The sequence below is a fragment of the Mytilus trossulus genome, chromosome 2 (assembly GCF_036588685.1).
Source record: "Mytilus trossulus isolate FHL-02 chromosome 2, PNRI_Mtr1.1.1.hap1, whole genome shotgun sequence".
NCBI lineage: Eukaryota > Metazoa > Mollusca > Bivalvia > Mytilida > Mytilidae > Mytilus > Mytilus trossulus.
Window position 1 is genome coordinate 21,591,355 of NC_086374.1, and position 15,519 is coordinate 21,606,873.

At 32.8% G+C, this 15,519-nt stretch overlaps 1 protein-coding gene across 1 annotated transcript; it reads right to left on the reverse strand.

Moving 5' to 3' along the window:
• Window positions 1-972: 972 nt before the first annotated feature.
• LOC134706727 (glutathione S-transferase-like) lies at window positions 973-10,795 on the reverse strand. Its single transcript, XM_063565925.1, has 5 exons — window positions 10,684-10,795; window positions 6,901-7,112; window positions 6,381-6,515; window positions 5,792-5,945; window positions 973-1,609 (listed from the first exon to the last, which is right to left on the reverse strand). Exons 2-5 carry the CDS (start codon window positions 7,109-7,111, stop codon window positions 1,399-1,401), a joined length of 711 nt encoding a protein of 236 aa, XP_063421995.1. The 5' UTR covers window position 7,112; window positions 10,684-10,795; the 3' UTR covers window positions 973-1,398.
• Between the last annotated feature and the right edge of the window lie 4,724 nt (window positions 10,796-15,519).

Sequence of the window (15,519 nt, forward strand, 5' to 3'; positions counted from 1 at the left end):
ACACTTGGAAAGCTGAAATACTCTTTTTGTCGTAAAGTTTAGTTTTCAAGCGACCCTCATTGTCAATTTATATAAACTCCGAGATAAGTGAATAAGATAAAATTGAGAAAGGAAAAGGCGAATGCGTCAAAGCGACAACAACCCGACCATAGGGCAGACAACAATCGAAGGCCACCAATGGGTCTTCAATGTAGCGAGAATTCCCGCACCCGCAGGTGTCGGCCTTCAGCTGGCCCCTGAAAAATATGTATACTAGTACAGTGATAATGGACGTCATACTAAACTCCGAATTATACACATGAAACTAAAATGTAAAATCATACAAGACTTAACTAAGGCCAGAGGCTCCTAACTTGGGACAGGCGCAAAATTGCGGCGGGGTTGAACATGTATATGTGATTTCAGCCATCCCCTTATACCTCTAGCCAATGTAGAAAAGTAAACGCATAACAATACGCACATTAAATTTCAGTTCAAGAGAAGTCCGACTCAGATATCAAAAGATGTAACAAAAGAAAATAAATAAAATGACAATAATACATAAATAACAACAGACTACTAGCAGTTAACTGACATGCCAGCTCCATACCTCAATTAAACTGATTGGAAGATTATGTCTTCATCATATTAATATCAGGCACAATCCCTCTCGTTAGGGGTTTAGTATCATACTATCTCAAAATATATGAATATAAGAACATAACCCGTGTCATGCCAAAAACTGCTTTTTAGAAATGAATGTGTTTAGTTCCGATTCAAAGACCCTATAAGTGAATCAATATTAAAGCCAACATATGCAATCTTTAATGACCTGACAACAGTATCGTAACTATATCCCTTTTTGATAAGTCTATTTAAAGATTTTGTTAGTTTCTGATGTGAATACTGAGTATTAACAAGTCACTTGGAGACCTCTACCTCAACGATATTTAACAGGGTGGTAATCGTCTCTGTAAGAAGGCAATTAAAATGTTCAAGTACAAAGAAAGCTTTATTTTGATGTGTCATGTACAATCAGTAATACATTAACATATTAAGATTATTTACCGTATATCTGATCGTACCAAATACAAATTAGTCGAAATAATTGTGCACAATTACGATATGGTTGAAAAAGGTAAGGAAGATATGAAAAACGAGCGCCTGATGGCAACTATTTTATCAATCACTTCCATATTGGTTAGACATTACTGAGAATAAAATATTTGAGAGATACACACACTGTGTTATACCAGGTGTAAAGGCGTAAGCAATGGTGATATGCATTATTTTGTCGTGAATTGAATCATTGAAATACACATAAGAAGATGAAGTATGATTGCCAGTGACACAGTTATGAAGCGGATTCAAATTGGCGTATAGACATTACCAACTAGTGATCACCGTACGGTGTTTAAATTACATCATGCTGTTATTTTCAAGCGGTACAAATCTATCGGAGTTGAGATATGCAGCAATATTTGGTCTTCTTTCAATCCGATCCCGAAATGACTTTAATAAAGGGCAATAATCTGCACTCTTCCAAGCGTCCGGGTAACTTGCCTCCGTAGCCTTTAAAACCCAGAATAGTGTCAAATCGACATAAGTGAGTTTGTCACCAAATAGAAATCTAAAATAATAAAAAATACGGTATTATAAAGGTATAAAGGTATATTCCTATAAAAACGATGTATGCAACACACATGATTAATTGAAAAAGATAAGCCCGCGTCACACTGTCCCGATTTTTATATACGATGGACACCCGAATGCGAAAATTGTACGCTCGAACGAAGTTGGTCCCGATCTCGTTAAAATACAAAAAACTGACCGAAGCAAGTACGACGAATAACGAAGTCTATATGATGATGACGAAATTATATACGATAGCAAAAGATGGACATACAAAGGTTAACCGAAGACGAGTATTTAAGCTTCATATCTCAGCCGAAGCCTACACGATGGATTACGATGACGTCGTGTACAGCTTACAATGCACTTAAATAATATGCCGAAGGCATCATGCGTTTTAAATTGTTTGATCAATATTGAATATATATTATATTGTACATTTCATTTCTGGTTTTATTTAAAGACGGAAGACCGACTTGAAGGGTAAAACTTTTTGTCTAATTCTTATAAAACTTAGTTTATTATCACCTCGCCTACTACATGTAAGTTGCGTGTAGATTAAATTGTTATGGACACTCTAGAACCAAAATGCTCAAAACTTGGTATGGTGTTACTCGTGAAGAATATCTTAAGCGCTAAGTTCAAAGGTCAATGTCACAGTGGCAGTTGTAATACCGTATAGCGGGTTATTTTCGCGGGGTGTAAATTTTCGCTTATTTTCGCGAATAGAACAAAATCGCCAAAATAAATTCCGCCAATTTAAAAGTGTACATGCAAAGGTAATGTTAAAAATGTTGGATCCGCCAAAATAATAACCGCCAAATTTTTTCGTATACCTTATTCAATGAAAATCGCGAAATTTTGCACCCGCGAAAATAACCCGCTATACGGTACAAGGCAATATCACCCTTGTGGACACTCTAAAACCAATATGCTTCAAAAGATTTTAACCACATTTGGTATATTGTTCCTCCTTGTAATGATCTGACATTTTTTACGTTCAAGGCCAAAGGTCAATGTCATGCAGATGGACTTGTTTTTTTCTTCTTGAAATAGCATAATACACAGGGAATAGGTTGCTCATTTTTTAACCTGCTGGTTCTAACGACAATATCAAAGGTATTTCCAGTAACTGAATGTTTTTGTTGATTTCTAAAAATAAAATAGTTTATGTATCAAATATGCATACTAGTATTCAATTTACAATTTTCTGCATGTGCCATATACAAATATAGTGTCCATATTTGTCCCCAATATGTTACATACGAGGGGATGCCTTGTTTAAACGGTTAAATGTGTGCACTAGTCTGAATAATCACCCATAATTATGCCCATGTTTACTGATCTATCCAAAAGGTAAGGTAATGGATTCGTTGATCCTTTTTATTCAAAAAGAGCTCTTTCCAGGAGAATATCATAATAATATAGACAAAAAGAAGAATGTTAGGAAAGCAACAAATGCGGCAAAATATGACATATAAAAAACAAAATGGTTATGGAGTAAACATTCGTGTGACAACAACTCAGACGATACATAAAAAATCAGAATAATGAAGAAAAGTTGGTTTCCCTATATACGTGTACCTGCAGTGATGGTGTACGAGGCGCGTTTATGATTTTCATTATGTTACTTGATATGAAAAATTGACAAAAATAATATTTTTCTTGTAAAAGTAAATCCTGAGCCTGTAATAGCTGCTCTTCTTGTTCCATTTGAATTAATAGAAACAACGCTGTCGCCTTTCTTGTTCTCAAATTCATATGATATGAGCTCCATGTTTTGTTAACGTCTTTCTTAACTGTCGTATTAGACTGCCCAGTGCATATCGCGCATGGCACTTTGAATGCATTTTAGCGCGAAAATTAACTTACATTTAGCTGAATTTATTGCCGTCGTAGTTCCATCTTGTCGCCTTCGTACTTTTATTCGATGGCAACACGACGGGATTACGAGGTCTTCACAAAGTCGTGTTGCCATCGTAACACCTTCTGGTAGCTTCGTGATTCATTCGTGTACACATCGTAATGTCAAAAATGCCCGATGGAAACGATGGAAACAAAAATGCAATACGATGTTCAAAGATGAATTCCCGGTGACATTACGATGGTGAGGATGGTGATACATACTCAATACGAACCCTCAAAATAATGCCCGCGTCACACTGTCCCGATTTTTACGCCGATGGCAACACGATTATGGAAATTTTCGAAATCGGGACTGATCGTATCCAGATCGGGCTATTCGTAGTGCCATCTTAAACCATCGTAGAACCATCGGCCACTCTTTCTAGCCTTCGGGGACAAATTCGGGAAGGCTTCTTAATTTTTTAACATGTTAAAAAATCCCCGAAGGTGCGTCCGATGTTGAGGATTCGTATTTAGTTCGTATCACCATCCTCACCATCGTAATGTCACCGGGAATGCATCTTTGAACATCGTATTGCATTTGTATTTCCATCGTATCCATCGGGCAGTTTTGACATTACGATGTCTACACGAATTAATTACGAAGCAACCCGAAGGTCTTACGATGGCAACACGACTTCGTGAAGACCTCGTAATCCCGTCGTGTTGCCATCGAATAAAAGTACGAAGGCGACAAGATGGAACTACGACGGCAATAAATCCAGCTAAATGTAAGTTAATGTTCGCGCTAAAATACATTTAAAGTGATGACATATCATATGATTCTATGAGAACAAGAAAGGCGACAGTGTTGTTTCTATCAATTCAAATGGAACAAGAAGAGCAGCTATTACAGGCTGAGGATTTACTTTTACAAGTAAAATATTATTTTTTGTCAATTTTTCATATCAAGTGACATAATGAAAATCATAAACGCGCCTTGTACACCATCACTGCAGGTACACGTATGTAGGGAAACAAACTTTTTCTTCATTATTCTGATTTTTTATGTATCGTCTGAGTTGTTGTCACACGAATGTTTACTCCATATTCATTTTGTTTTCTATATTTTATATTTTTCCGCATTTGTTGCTTTCCAAACATCCTTCCTTTTGTTTATATTGTTATGATATTCTCCTGGAAAGAGCTCTTTTTGAATAAAAGGGATCAACGAACCCATTACCTTACCTTTAAGATAGATCAGTAAACATGGGCATACGTATGGGTGATTATTCAGACTAGTGCACACATTTTACAGTTCAAACAAGGCAATGCCGAGCGTGGCACCCCTCGTATGTAACATATTGGGGACAAATATGGACACTATATTTGTATATGACACATGCAGAAAATGGTAAATTGAATATATAGATATAGGAAGATGTGGTGTGAGTGCGAATGAGACAACTCTCCATTCAAGTAACAATTTAAAAAGTAAACCATTATAGGTTAAAGTACGGCCTTCAATGCATATTTGGTACATAAACTATTTTTTGGGGAAATCAACCAAAACATTCAGTAACTGGAAATACTTTAATTTATAGGAGAAGCTAGAAATAGCATCGTAAGCTGTACACGACGTCTTTTAGACATCGTATGGCCATCGCGCCATCATCCTAATCCATCGTGTAGCCTTCGTAATCCATCGTGTAGACTTCGTGATCCATCATGTAGTCTTCGGCTGAGATATGAAGCTTAAATACCCATTTAACCATTCGTTTAACCTTCGTTTGTCCTTTTTTTGCTGTCGTATATAATTTCGGCACCATCGTATAGACTTCGCTATTCATCGTATTCGCTTCGGTCACTTTTTGGTATTTTAAAGAGATCGGGACCAACTTTGTACGAACTTACAATTTTCGCATTCGGATGTCCATCGTATATAAAAATCGGGACAGTGTGACGCGGGCATTTAATGAAAAACAGACCGATAAGATATGTAATTTAGTTGCACATTAATTTTTGATTATAAGTGAACAACTTTGATTGAATATAACCTCTAACTGTTATATATCCTTAACCATTTTTTTTACGAACATGAACGGGCAATGTCATGTAGTGCCCCTATTAATTACAGATTATCATTGGTCATTTCAACCAGATGACCAATGATAATCTGTGTATCGCTATTTTACCCGTGTCGGTGATGTTAATTTGATTGACAACGGCACATGCATCCTTAGTTCCAAACGATATTTTTCATATCACTCTACTATGCTGAGAAAATGATCATGCAGTCAGTAAGATTAAATTTAAAATTTTGAATAATACCTACCCTTTACCACCATTGTTGTACTTCAGTACAGATTCAAAATAAGACAGATATTTTGGAATCCTTTCAGCAGCAAATCTTTCTATGTATGGTTTAGTTTCCTCTACTTGTGTGAAGTAAGACGCGGTAGGATTAACTCCATGAAAAGCCAAACGACCTGAATTAGATACCAAATATATAATAATTATTAAGAATTATTGCTTTTAAAGAGGAGGCCCCATTATTCAATTTATATAAAAATAAAAATTACAACGCGCAATGACTTATAATCTTGCTGAATAGCAAGTTACAACTAAGATTGTCACAAATATCATCTCCATAAACCCCTTAGGAAAATTGGTAAATCAAGTTTTTATATTTGGAGAAATTAAAAAAAGTCATATTAGATAATAAAATATCAAAAAGGTTAAAAAAAAAACCAAAAAAAAAACAATATTATGCGTGACAATTCTGCGTGTTTCACATTTCTTCCAGTCATTTTTTTCCCGTCTATTCGGTGATAAGTTTAGGTCATTTGTTGCTAATCTAACAATTTCAAACCAGTACCAGTAATCTTTTACTAAATTAATCTGATTACGTTTTGAATTCTTACCCTGAGCTAAATAGTCATGAAGTTCTGTGTTAATCATGTCAGCACGCCATTTATCTTGCTCATTATCCGGAACCAGTCCATACTTTTCACCAAGGTACTTGCATATCACTGAGGTTTGTCCTAACTGAATATCACCTAGAATAATATTCAATGGAATAATGCCTGACGTTTAATCATTTACCTTTTGAAAGACAATAATTTTATTTTGATATTTGTTTCAATACGGACTGTACTTAATAGCAGTTTTGCCAAGTACCTATTAGCAGTTTGGTCGGCAATTCACCTTTATAGTAATCCACAATGATACCAATTAACATTTAACATTTATGTCATAAGGTATCTTTTTTCAAGATTCAGTTTGTTTCCTCTCTAAATTGCATTGATTTGTAAACATCTTAGAACTTCTTTGATCAAATATTGTCATGAATTGTTATTGAATATTTTTGCGGCAGCATATTATCTTCCTGATTTATGGTCTTACTCTAAATGCTGTTGTGTCGTTCGTGAACGTAGAGTTTACCTTTTCGGATGACAGGAGGGAAGAGTACAGGAAATCCATCCAGTTTATCTTTGGAGTAAAAGTATTTCATTATATCTTCTCTACTTTTTATCATATCTTTGTACGGTATACCAAGTTCTTCAAATATTAGTCGAATGTATGCAGATCGTCCGATGAGGAAAGAATGGTAAAATAACTCCCATTCTTCAGTCTGTGCTGCTTCTTCTGTCATTCTACATGTAATGAAATAAGTTTTAGTTGATGCATTTCATTTTTTAAATACATGGTTGTCAATATAAGAAAACGCGAGGAAAGGCTGTTTTTTTTTTTAATAAAATACCATATGTAACAACGAACAGGTACATGGTCCTTTAAAAATAATTAAGAAAATTCGAATCAAATTTTCATTACATAGCAGATAAGAAATTTTTTATAGTTGTTTAAGAAATTTTAGAATTAACTTGTAAAGTCTGTCGTCAAGTCTTTTTCGGTTAAAATTTAAAGGGACGTTAGAGCACTGTGTGTTCGACTTTTTTCTTGTGTATTTCATTGATAAAAAAATTAATGTCACTGTCCTTTTCTGGAAAAATTGAGTGAATGAAAATAAAAAAAAAATAAGTAGGAAATACACCTTAGTTTTTAACATGTGTAGAAGCCCAAAACGTTTTAAGTGTAATTCAGCGCCCCTCCTGTGTTGTTATGACTCCTCAGAAAAGTATCTAAAAGACTCTTATACTTTATTTCATAGTACTGATATATCAACACATAGGCTAAATATATAAAAAAAAATGGAATCTGAAGCACGATGAAGTATCAAATGAACTGTATTCCTGTCACGTAGTAGTGTCATTTTAGCGGTATTTTTGTAAATTGCCATTGAAGCGGGAAAGGGAATTTGGCTAGTCATAAAATCGGATTCAATCAATAACGTTTTCCGTAAATGAGTACCAAGTTATCTGTTATTTTCAGTCTGTTTCTATGCATGTTGTCGTTTGGTTTTGTTGTAGTTCATTGTATTTGTAGTTCCGTTGTTTTCCTCTTAAAGTTGATGTGTTTCCGCGAATACTAGTATGAGTTTGTTACCCGGAATTATTTCTTGCTTAATCGAACTCTGAATATTGAAAAGTGGTATACTATTGTTGTCTTCATTGTTCGTTTTTAAAGCAGTGCAGTAAAAAACGCAAGAAAAAAAAACAGATTTACCAACCTTTCTTTTATTTTTTATGAAATAAATGGCAGTTTTTTATGATTTTTTTTCTCATATTACCGGTATATATTGTATTAAATTTCTTTTAATTCCTTGGTTTAGTTTAAAGCTGTTTTCATTGTTCAAACCGAAAAAAGGATCTGAAGTCTTGTTTCCTTTGGTTCCCGTTCTGTATTTATACATTCCAATAAATCGCAATCGTAAATTTTTAATTTCGAAACTAACTAGCTATTATTGTCAATATAAAGATAAATAAGGATATTTAGCGTAGATACCAATGAGACAATTACCCCTAGAGAACATATGACTATGATGTTAGGACTCCGCAAGGTCTGTAAAATGAGTAAACCTGATACCATTCAGAAACAATTAAATACCCTTACATAAAAAATGTGAAATTTATCAAAACAGGCTGAATGATACAGAAACACAATAGGTAAATAACATAGGTTGAATGAATATTTAGAGATTAACTCCATTTATAACACGGAACGATATTAAAGTTACAGCACAATACATCAACTTAGTTTATCTTTTTTTGCACTTGATAGAGTTTTGCTTGATAAAAAATCCATATGTTACCACCTCAATGTGAACAGAATTATAAATTCAGTCGATATGTTAAGTAAGGCATTTTAAAACTGATTTATATATTTTTTTCTACATTAGTGAACGGAATTAAGTCTGAAAAGATCATTTCCATCCGAACAACAGATAGATTATTGAGTATTTTTGAGTCTTGTGAATTTTTATATATATGTCGAATGTGGGAAAACCGTACAGTTAAGACTATCTCAAAACAAATAAGTTCAATATGTATTCAGACTGTTCAGTAGTTGTTATTTGACATATACCGACTAACAACATACTGAATTGTCTGAAAGGTATTGCTGATACTGCAGACTATAGGTGATAGATAATTATGTAAGTCATCATTTCAAACCATATTATAAGCAATATGTTAGACACTTTGTTTATTGTTTCAAACGTAAAAACACTGACACATAGCATTTTAAACTATATGAAATTTGTAAAATCACTCGAAAAAAATCGGACACATTCGAAAAATCCCGGACTGCTCTCGGAAAAAGCCGAACATTAAAAAATAAAAAATAGTCTCAAAAGGTCGTTTTTAATGCAAATCAAGAATTTTTGGCTCCTTTTTATAATAAAAAAAATGTCGGGTTAGCAATATTTTTCTATATTGTATACTATCATACATAAACTAACTTTGTATGATAAACTTGAGCGTCTATATCACGTCTTGTTATGAATGAAGTCTGTTTATTCACTCGAAAAAAAAACAAGATCCTAGCTGGAAACTACACCTACATTTTTACCGTGGTAGGGGTATGATATCTCTTGTACTATATATAACTGAGTACATTTGATTGTTTTAACCCTTAAGGAGATAAGAAATGACTAATGAGGTCATCATCTATAAATAAAGTTTAATATTTGATTTATTAATTAATAGCTCTGAGAATTTTCAGCGTTCATGATAATTTAATCATCAAAACCTTATTTTAGCTGATGCGTCACATTATAAGCAAACAAAGGCAAAATAAGTTATCAATTCTGCACCTATCATCTGTCGCCCATACTCGAGCGCCCATAGTTTGTGTAAATAAAAATACAAATTCTTAATCCGTTGTTTAATCAATCATATCAGCGCACTATAAATCAAATCTACAAGACAAATTTCCCAAATATTGATTTTCTTGGGTATCATTTCGATGATGGGAGATAGGAAGAGCAATGACGGTCAACTTACTGGGTATTTTGATATTTCTAGAGATTGAGAGCTCATAACCGTTCACAATCGAAATATATATATATATATATATCTAATAACCCAAATAAGATTGCTAAAAATGTATTTTTTTTGTAAAATATGTATGCAAACAAAAATTGAAGACAAATACCATTCCATGACATTCCCATTTTATAAAGGGAAAGAGAAAAATAACTTAATGTATTTAATTGTTAATATTATCAATAATTGTAATGGTAAAAATGTCTGTAGATTCTACCGTTAGAAATGATGTATAACAAAAATATTAATAACAAATACTTTTTTATACAACCTTTTGATATTATAGTAACCTTTAAATTTAATCCTGGTATCTGTGATGAGTTTAATCATGGTAAACAATACACTTTATATTGAGCTTTTATCAATTATTATAATTAATCATAATATCGTTTTTGCTAATAAATATTGCCTTTTGTCTTTTTCGAGCGTGTGTTGTTCAATTGTATAGGACATGTCTTCAATAATAAAGAAGGGTTATGGGTTGAGCTCATTTAATGCAAATGAAAACTTTGTTTTTTCTTCTTCTATAAGGTAGAGCTAGCTTGTTAAATATTCATATGTTCTAAATTGTGACATATTTGATAATATTAGAAAATGTAAACTCAATCACAGAAACGACAAAATATAAAATTACAAAATGTGTATTTATAGTATAATCCGAGCTTTGTAGTACACCAAATGTTAATATCTATACAATATAAAATAACCGTATACGTTATACATCAAAATTAAACATTACAATTCGCATTAGGGTACACATAAGACGATTAAAAATACTTACCTTACTTCCTGTGTGTGTTACATACAAATACAAGAAAGAAGAGGGATAACTCTGATTAAATATAAACTAACACCTAGTGTCAGTTGAACTTGGTCTACCGTAACGTAAATGACGTATAAAACACAAAGATAGATTTGTGGTTACAGCATATCATTATTTTTCTCTTGTTATGTATTACATCAATGGTGTATACTTTGATTATAGATTGTTTTAATTAGATAAAACAAAAATTATTAGAATAGTTATCAAATGTTCCAGGCTTATAATTTGATACGCCAGACGTGCGTTTCGTCGAAATAAGACTCATCAGTGACGCTCAGATCAAAAATGCCAAACAAGTACAAATTGTAAGAGTTTTGATGATCTAAATTTCAAATGTTTTGGCAGATACAGCTAAGGTAATCTATGCATGTGATAAAAAAAATCCTTAGTATTTCGAATAATTCACACTAATAAAAAGTAAATTTGGAAAAAATAACATGTAATTGATATACATGTTATCTATAATACTATACTAGTAGTCAATGTATTATAAAAATCTAAAAGATAAAAACAAAAAGTACAAAAAAAATATTCATTTACCTTTATATTTAAAAGTTAACCTTCTGCTGAATTCAGGGGTAATACCAACAAACCTGCTTGTCTAATTATGATAGTTAGTCGAGCACAACTTTTAATTGTACTGAAAAATTCATATCTCTTGAATTAACCTTTCTTCAACTTAAACACTGATATGCATCTTCAAAGGTTATCGCATGAATCGTATTTTGTGAGAGAGAAAAAACCATTACAGTGTGGGGGCCGTAATATAACGTCTCCCCCGCCTTATTAAAAAATCGGGATTTAATTTGTTTCTTTGTCCATAACATCTTCTTCGGGCTGCTGTATCAAACTTAGTTTCACTCAAACCAAAAAATTGTTGTGGTATACATATTAAATGGGGCCCACTATACATGCATGCAAACTTCAAATGAATACACCTATCAGCATCCCTCACTCTTTCATGTCAAGAAATAGGACAAACAAATCGTCAAAATAGACGCTTCTAGTACCTGTCGACCAACTTTTGGGCAAATTTTCTCCAACAAAACCCCTGCGTCTTCACCCTAACCACCCTTCCTTGTGATCCCCTATCTCAGCTTTGATGAAATCAATATGTACTAGTAGCAGGAAACAAGTCATTTGCAAGTAGTTTGCATATTTTGCAAATAAACAAAAATTATACATTTTCTGAAAATTATTTATTTGGTAAGGGCTTATCCTTCACTACATGTGCTACATCTTTTTGAAAAGTCGTTTTTACTTTTTTGTTGACATAGCAATATTTTGGTTTGTCTGAACAGAACAATGCAAAGTTCTGATGATAATCATCTCTTATGGAGTTCCTTTGCGTTATTATTGTTTGAATACAAAGTTGGTTGTGGTCGAACGACATCAAATTTACGACATATATATATATATATATATAAGTAGTCGATTTTGAAATAATTAAGTATTACGTTAGTACATAAATTGTCGCACGGACACATGGTAGTACAGAGTAGTCTTTTGGGTCTTGAAGAATATGAATTTTTGTGGTGAATGAATTCACGCCTACGCATGAGGGAACAGCGACCTGGCGGAATCTAACAGTTCTTTTATTTCCTCGTATTAATATTGCCCTTTGTTCCTGGTATTGTACTAGGTAATTAAATGTTGACAGGACATATGTTTTAGGTTCCGTGTTCCGGACACGGGTTATTTATTACTGACATAACTGTAAATGTTTCATATACACAGGACTGATATTCACCTAAGTTTGTCAATGTTCACTCCTGTAATTGTTTTATTCACCATACGACAAATTGTACAAAGGTTATATATAACCATTGTCAAAATAAATCACAAGTAAAGTCTGTTAATTACACAATGTGTGTGGTTGTTGTGAGATAATGTTCTACTATTTATTGTTCATCCTTATTTTATTTTCCTCCAAGTATACGATTATAGAAACTCGTTTCCTTTTCCTTTATTCATATGATTATAAGTACTCTGTAGTTTGCTGTAAATAGTTATACACTGCCAAAATAATATAGACCAGTCCATAATTCTTTTTTTTAAGACCAATTCAATATAAATTCATTTAATTTTCCTTTACTGTGTAATCAATGTTAAGTGATATACATAAGTGGCCCGGTACTTATACATTCCGTTATTATGCTATGGTAAAACAATATTGGCATTTTTGTCTTTAATTTTCCTAATGTACTTTGTCTATATGCCTTTTTGTGTTTTTTGTTGACATATTTGTTTGTTTGAGAGTGATTACGATTATAACATAATGTTCACTGCTGTATCCCTTTCTTTCATATTTGTGTCTGTTGTGTCTGTTTGTTTTGTTCGCATATCGTTGGCAATATTTTGGAATTTTTTGCGACTACCTGACAAGTGGGAAGTTAAACTAGATGTGACACAAGGGTTAATCGACCATTTTTTACAAAAGAAAATGTCTTTGTCGAGTCAGGGGTATGACAGTTGTTTCCATTCGTTTGAACTTTTGATTTTGCCATTTGATAATGGACTTTCTGTTTTCCATTTTCCCTGGAGTTCAGTATATTTGTTATTGTGCTATTTACAAGGTTGCCATCTTCTGGTAAGCTCTAACGGCAATATTTTGATGGTTCAACAATATAGTCCTACTAATAAATTATTTAAATTACCTATCTCTGGGTAAACTTGTTTAAATTTCTTCGATTTGTTTTTACTTAATCTTAGTAAAGAATCTCTACGTACAAAATATCTAGATTACACAACTCTTCGTGCACTAGTTATTGCAAGATGTATTCAAAACATATGAAAGGTTTTATCACTCTCAAACAAATTCATTTTTTATTCCTATCCCTTTTTTCCATGAGGACAACACTATTCTTAAAAAGAGTGGCGGAAGGTACCAGAGGGATATTCAAACTTATAAGATGAAAATAAAATGACAACTACATAGTTAAAAATGAAAAGACAAAAATAGTAAACAAAAAACAACACATTATTCCTCCTACAAAATGAGCTAGAACAATTATACATTACAGAATACATTACAAACACTCACATTTGGTACAAATGTTTGTCTTGCTAACTCTTCCTCAAGTTTAAAGGTAGAACAAGAATACATCATACATTCTAAAATGTGTTTACTGTACTATGGTTTGTCTTTTGGTCTTTTTATATTTTAGTAATGACATTGTCTGTTTATTTTTGACTTGTTTTGTGCATGTCCCATTTGCATCTTTCGCCTCTCTTTTATATACTATCACGTGGTGTACATATATCAGTATGGCTAATTTTTTTCCAGATTCAGTGTAAATTTTTTAATGATATCAACAATATCATACTATAATTGCCTAAAATGTGAAACTGGTAGTTGAAAATTTTGAACATTAACAAGCACAACACACATATCATATTTTTGTTATAAATAAAGAAATACTGTCCATGAGTAAAGTTATATCCCGTCCATTACTAAAGACAAAATATTACATTGATTGTCGATTTAGTTCATGGTATTGGTTGTTTATAGTTCATTTAAACCAGGTCTGGGTGTTTGTTTATTGTCGGAAGTTGTGACGGTCTAAACAATAGTATGGTTGCTGGTTATTGTCGAGAGGTTTTGCGATTTAAACCATGATATGAGTGTTGGTGCTTGTTTGTTGACTAGCATTGTTGCTATTAAAACTATGGTATGGGTTTGGTGCTTGTTTGTCGTCTAGTATTGTTGCGAAGTAAAGGATGGTAAGGGTTAGGTGTTTGTTAGTGTGGTTTGTGGAATATGTTGCTAGTTTATTGAATAGAGCCGCGACGATTTATAACATGGTATAAGTGTTGATGGTCATTTATCATTATGACTATTATCTACTTAGAGCATGGTATGAATGTTGATAATTATCTATAATTAATAAAGGACGTTACCTAACAGTAGTATACCGCTGTTCAAAACACGTAAATCTATGGACAAAAAACTAAATCGGTGTAACACACTAAAACTGAGGGAAACGCATTAAATATAAGAGGAGAACAACGACACAACATTAAAATGTAGCACGTACAGAAACCGACTAAGCATTAGACAATAACAATGAGAAATAACAAATACAATTTCAAAACGCAAAACATTGCACTATCAAGAACCAATGTGAACATTGATGCTTGGTTTGGTCTAGATGTGTCTGCGAGAATCGTGTCTATTAACAACATGGTTTATGTCTTAAAGAGTATTTATTTTGTCAAACATGGGGTGTGTATCTATACTTGTAACATTTTATTAAATTGAATGTGTGTTTGTAATAGTTTATTGTAAAGAATTGTAAAGATTTGAACCATTGTTTGGCTGTTGGTTGCTTGTTTATTGTCTAAAATTGTGATGATTTAAAACATGGTTTGTGTATAATGGCTTGTTTAATTTGTAGACTCGTATCAATAAAGGACATTGTTTATGTGTTAGTGTTTTTGTCTAAGCCTGTGTCAATTGAGTTCATGGAAAGAGTGTGGATGGTTGTTCATTGTCTAATCTCGCGACATGGTATTTATTTTCGTATATCGACTTGTAACGATTTAGATTATGGTATGAATGTCTGTTTTTATTTGTTTATTGTCTAGATTCATGACGATTTAAAACACTGTAAATGTGTTTGTGCTTGGTTATTGTCTTAGCTCGTGAGGATTTTGGAAAAGGGTGTGTATGTTGGTGCTTGGTCATTATTTGGTCGACTTGTGTTATCGAGTTGTAATCTTAGGTAATCATTTTAATAATTTAAAAGATCTTTAATAATTATTAAAAAAATACAATAAACATATAACGTCATT

Coding starts and splice junctions, on each gene's coding strand:
- LOC134706727 (XM_063565925.1), bottom strand. CDS start 7,111: ATGACAGAAGAAGCAGCACAGACTGAAGAATGGGAGTTATTTTACCAT. Junction 6,516..6,900: donor CCCTCCTGTCATCCGAAAAG/GTAAACTCTACG, acceptor ATATTATTCTAG/GTGATATTCAGTTAGGACAA. Junction 1,610..5,791: donor TACAACAATGGTGGTAAAGG/GTAGGTATTATT, acceptor TTATTATTTTAG/ATTTCTATTTGGTGACAAAC.